Raw genomic sequence first — 5,039 nt, 5'->3', positions numbered from 1 at the left:
ATCTAAAATATCGTTTAATCTATTCATAATTATTTTTGCCAATATTTCATAGTCAGTATTCATAATAGTCAGATGTCTGTAGTTATTAATGTCAGACTGTTGTAATGAAACATCTACTGATGCTTAGCTGGGGCACATCATCAGTGATGGACCTGAGATCATTGAGTGTTTCGGGACTTTCGAACATCAGACACCCTCTCTCAGGCGGCCCAGCTGAGGTTCATGACGCCTCAGCTTGTGCCCCAGCAGCATTTATCCACGGATCCGCTCTCTTTATCCAGAGCCACCTAGAGGCTTTCTCTGCTGCCTCTGTGTTGTTCCGGATGGCACTTCTCCTTCTCTCTCCTGTGATGCCCAATGCAGTGTAGGCCCTGCACAGAGACTGTCCGGCAAAGCCTCTGCACCCTACCTCCACAGGCAAACACCTAGCCTTCCAGCCTTGTCTGTGGCAGTCGCTGACTAGGCCGTCATATTTCCCCCTCTTCCGCTCAAAGGCCTCCTCCATTCGCTCTTCCCACGGCACAGTGAGCTCCAGCATGATAACACTCTTTGTTGCCTCTGACGATGTCAGGTCTGAGGGTGGTCTTAACAACATGCTGGGGGAACTTGAGTTGGCTCCCCAAGTCCACTGACAGCTGCCAGTCCTGTGCAGTGTTGAGAAGCCCTGATGTTGCTCTTGGTCTTGTACTTAGTTTCTCCCCAGCTCTGACGAAGTTTATGGCTCTCTTTGTGGGTTTAGACCTCCGACAGCTGGTGATGCCACTATAGATGCTCTCTGAGATGGTCTTGAGCACCTGATCGTGACGGCATCGGTAACGGCCATCCCCCAGAGCTTTTGGGCAGCAACTCAATATATGCTCGAGGGTCCCCTTTCTTTGGCAAAGAGGGCATGCTGGAGTGTCGACCAAACCCCAGCAGTGCAAGTTGGAAGGGCTGGGGAGTACATCATAGACGGCCTGGACTAAGAACTTGATGTGGTGTGGCTCTGCCTGCTAAAGGTCAGTCCACGAGATCTTCCTCTCTGCAACTTGCTCCCATCTCGTCCAGGCGCCTTGCTGTCTCATTCCCACTGCTCGGCTGGATCTCTCCTCCTCAACCACTGCTCTCACCTCATTCTGGACTAGTTGCCTCCGCTCCTTTCCCCGAGCCTTGTCAAAACGGGGGGATGCTATGGTTCCTAGACCCATCCTTCCTCTGGCCACTGTTCCCACCAGGACTCTGTGCCATAGCCAGGACTCTGCCTGCTCCACTGCAGCCTCTGCTCTCCATTTCCTGCCAGTCCTGACTGCTACTCCTGCCCCAGACACTTTTGGATCCGCTGACTCACGGAATTGCAGCACCTCCCTTGCACGCAAGACCTTGAACTCCTCCTCAATGGATTTCAAGGGAAGTGTCAGTTTGCAGGTGTTTCCATAGAGGGCGATGTTGCTCAAGCTCCTCGGCAGTCCTAACCATCTCCTCAAGTAGCGACTGACTCTCCTTTCCAGATCTGAGATGGTAGTGATCGGAAACTCATAGAGGAGCAATGGCCACAGTATCCTTGGCAGAATCCCGTGTTGGTAAATCCATGCTTTGAATTTTCCCGGGAGGCCTGTCTTGTCCACAACCTTCAGCCATCCCTCTAGCCCCTGACAGGTGTTCTTGATGGAGGCTGAATCCTTAAGGCTGCTGTCGAAGAACTTTCCCAAGCTCTTAATCTGCTTCTCAGAGATGGTGGGGATTGGTGTTCCTGAGATAGAGAAGCAGAACTTGTCTGCTACTCTGCCCTTCTTCAAGACCAAGGATCTTGACTTCGTTGGCTTGAATGACAATTTGGCCCATCCCATTAGCCTCTCCAGCCCCGTCAAGATCCATCTGCCTCCAGGCACTGACTCGGTGGTTACTGTCAGGTCATCCATGAAGGCACGAATAGGCGGTTGGCGGATCCCAGATTTGGACATGGGGCCTCTGCACTCTGGTTCTACTGATTTCACCAACAAACATCTTACGCATATGAATGAAGTGTGTGCCATCTGGTGCAAAAGTTTGATTTTGGTTGCAGTGCTTCATTGTGTGGGAATATGAGGTGTTTGCCCGTTTGGGTGTGTGGTTTGGTGAATTGTATTTTGATAAAACCAGCCTAGTTTGCAAAATTGTGTTTAAGCAAATGGAAAAAACTGTAATGGTGCGAATAAAGATCAATTCATTAGTTCTACTAGGACAGTCGTTAAATTCTCATCATCAGCCATTGTTGTTGCGTTCACAAAAAGGTGAAGCTCATTTCCCACAAGTGTGTGCAGTGGGAAGATGTCTGTTCTTCATCAAATAAATTAATTTAGGGAGTTGCTGCTCCCTGTAGCAAACGGCAGGATGTGACCAGGGCTCAAAGTCTTCAGGAATGCCTCCTCCATCCTTGGTTAGAGTCCTGTTCCCATATGTGTCTTCAGTTCTTTATCTAAAAGAAAGGGAAACCAGTGTTGACTTGGAGACTGGAAATACTCAGGTTTAGAAAGACTAATGACTAATTGAGTGCCTAATGGTTACTGTATAGGTATTTTGGTGAAAAAGCAATGGCATTGAACACCTTTGGTTGGGACTTTCTGTAATGTTGACATTTTCCCCAATCTTGGCCTAATGTAGACTATGTCATGTTCCGGATGTTGGCAAGTTCTGCATGTTTGCCAGTTCTAGTTTTAGGAGTTCCAGAATGTTGTCATGTTATGGAATGTTGGTAAATTCTGATGTTGAGAGTTCCGGAATATTGGCATTATTTTATGTTCCGGATGTTGGCAAGTGTTAGATATTGGTGGGTTTTAGAATGTGTCAAGTTCTAGAATAGTGGATGTTCCAGAATGTTGTCAAGTTCTAAAACGTTTTGACTTTTCTGTAATGTTGACATTTCCACAATTTGGCAATAATGTAAGAATATTGTCATGTTCCGCAATGTTGGTAGTCCTAGCATGTTTGCCAGTTCTACATGTTAGGAAGTTCCGGAATGTTGTCATGTTAGGGAATGTTGGTAATTCTAGATGTTTGAGAGTTCCGGAATGTTGGCATCATGTTATGTCCGTAATGTTGAGAATTGTAGAATTGGTGAGTTCTAGATGTTGTCAATTCTAGAATAGTTGGATGTTCCAGAATGTTGTCAAGTTCTAAAACGTTTGGACTTTCTGTAATGTTGACATTTTCTACAATATTGGCTAATGTAGAATTTGTCATGTTCCGCAATGTTGGAAGTCCTAGCATGTTTGCCAGTTCTAGAATGTTAGGAAGTTCCGGAATGTTGTCATGTTGGAATGTTGGCTAATTCTAGAAGTTTGAGAGTTCCGGATGTGGCATTCATGTTAGTTCGAATGTTGAGAATTGCTAGAACATTGGTGAGTTCTAGAATGTTGTCAAATTCTAGAATAGTTGGATGTTCCAGAATGTTGTCAAGTTCTAAAACGTTTGGACTTTCTGTAATGTTGACATTTTCTACAATATTGGCATAATGTAGAATATTGTCATGTTCCGCAATGTTGGTAAGTCCTAGCATGTTTGCCAGTTCTAGAATGTTAGGAAGTTCCGGAATGTTGTCATGTTAGGGAATGTTGGCTAATTCTAGAATGTTTGAGAGTTCCGGAATGTTGGCAAGTGTTAGAATGTTGGTGAGTTCTAGATGTTGTCAAGTTCTAGAATGGTTGGATGTTCCAGAATGTTGTCAGTTCTAAAAACGTTTGGACTTTCTGTAATGTTGACTTTTCTACAATATTGGCATTGTAGTAAGACGTGTCTGTCATGTTGGACCCTTTCTAACAGAGGTTATGGGAACTTAATTCAACAGTGTTAAAGATAATGATTATAATAGTTTTGAATTAAATCAATTCATAACAATAATCATTAGATTCCAATCAATTTAAATTATGAATTCTTAATATCGGATAAAAGAATTTCTTTTAAATTTACATTGTAAGGGAACTACAATTAAAAAATGCAACTTATGATCATAGTTAAAAATTCATCAGATTAAAACAATGAAAGAGAGATCCTTCAGAAGAAGAATAGAGACAATGAAGACCTACAATCACGATGAAAATATCAAATAATGAATTGATTATTAATTTACTTAAACAGTTCACAAGTTGACGAACGATGTAATTTAGGTAATGCATCTATCAAGTCAAAGAATCATAGAAGTAAATTTATTAAATCATAAAAACGTGATGGTAATTTAGTTCCTGTGAAAAAAAAGAAAGGGAAGCATCAGAGACCTCTGTGCAAATGCTTATAAAAAAATAGATACGGATAAAGACTCTGTGAAATCCTTTCTAGAAAAAATTCCTTTATATACTCTTTAAACTTTATTTCACTTCTAGGAGATATAAAAAGAGATGAAGTAGTCCAAGCCATCAAACAATTAAATGTCAGTAAAAGCCCTGGTCCAAATGGCCTACCCACTGCATTTTACCAACTATGTATTGATGACATTGTGAACCTGCTTACCTCAATGTTTAATGAGGGTCTGCACAGTGGTTGTATGGGGTGATACATTTTGTCAAGGTGTTGTTTATTTATTAAAAAGGTGATGAGTGTGGATTCCTAAAGAGGAGGACTCCAAGACAATCAGCCAGTTCAGAATAATCTCCCTGCTCAGTGTCGAAGGAAAGATTTTTTTCAGGATTCTAGCTAAGCGACTGACTGATTTCTTCCTCAAGAATGGATATATCGACACCTCCGTGCGACAGAAGGGTGGCATCCCTGGCGTACCAGGATGCTTAGAGCACACTGGCGTGGTCACTCCGCTCCTCAGAGAGGCAAGGGAGAACAAAAGGCGATTTGGTGGTGCTGTGGTTAGATCTGGCCAATGCCTACGGCTCAATGCCCCACAAGTTAGTCCTCGAAACACTGGAAAGGCACCATGTTCCAGCTGCAGTAAGAGAGCTCATCCTGGATTACTACGGTGATTTCAGCCTGAGGGTCTCAGCAGGATCAATAACATCTAAGTGGCACAGATTGGAGGTGGGAATCATCACAGGCTGCACCATCTCAGTGGTCCTGTTCGCTCTAGCGATGTGAACATG

At 43.5% G+C, this 5,039-nt stretch overlaps 1 protein-coding gene and 1 pseudogene across 1 annotated transcript; one reads left to right on the top strand and one right to left on the bottom strand.

Moving 5' to 3' along the window:
- Nucleotides 1-220: 220 nt before the first annotated feature.
- Nucleotides 221-2,012, bottom strand: LOC109138237 (uncharacterized). Its single transcript, XM_027273728.1, is given in 2 exon segments — nt 221-566; nt 568-2,012. Coding segments are annotated over 2 exon segments (1,791 nt in total).
- A 1,482-nt stretch (nt 2,013-3,494) lies between these two features.
- The window catches only part of LOC113744364 (septin-7-like), a 10,136-nt pseudogene continuing 8,591 nt past the window's right edge, over nt 3,495-5,039 (top strand).

Source organism: Larimichthys crocea, chromosome XXII, assembly GCF_000972845.2.
Source record: "Larimichthys crocea isolate SSNF chromosome XXII, L_crocea_2.0, whole genome shotgun sequence".
Classification (NCBI taxonomy): Eukaryota; Metazoa; Chordata; class Actinopteri; family Sciaenidae; genus Larimichthys; species Larimichthys crocea.
Note: the sequence above shows the minus strand (reverse complement) of the source record. Positions and strands in the feature narration are given on the sequence as shown.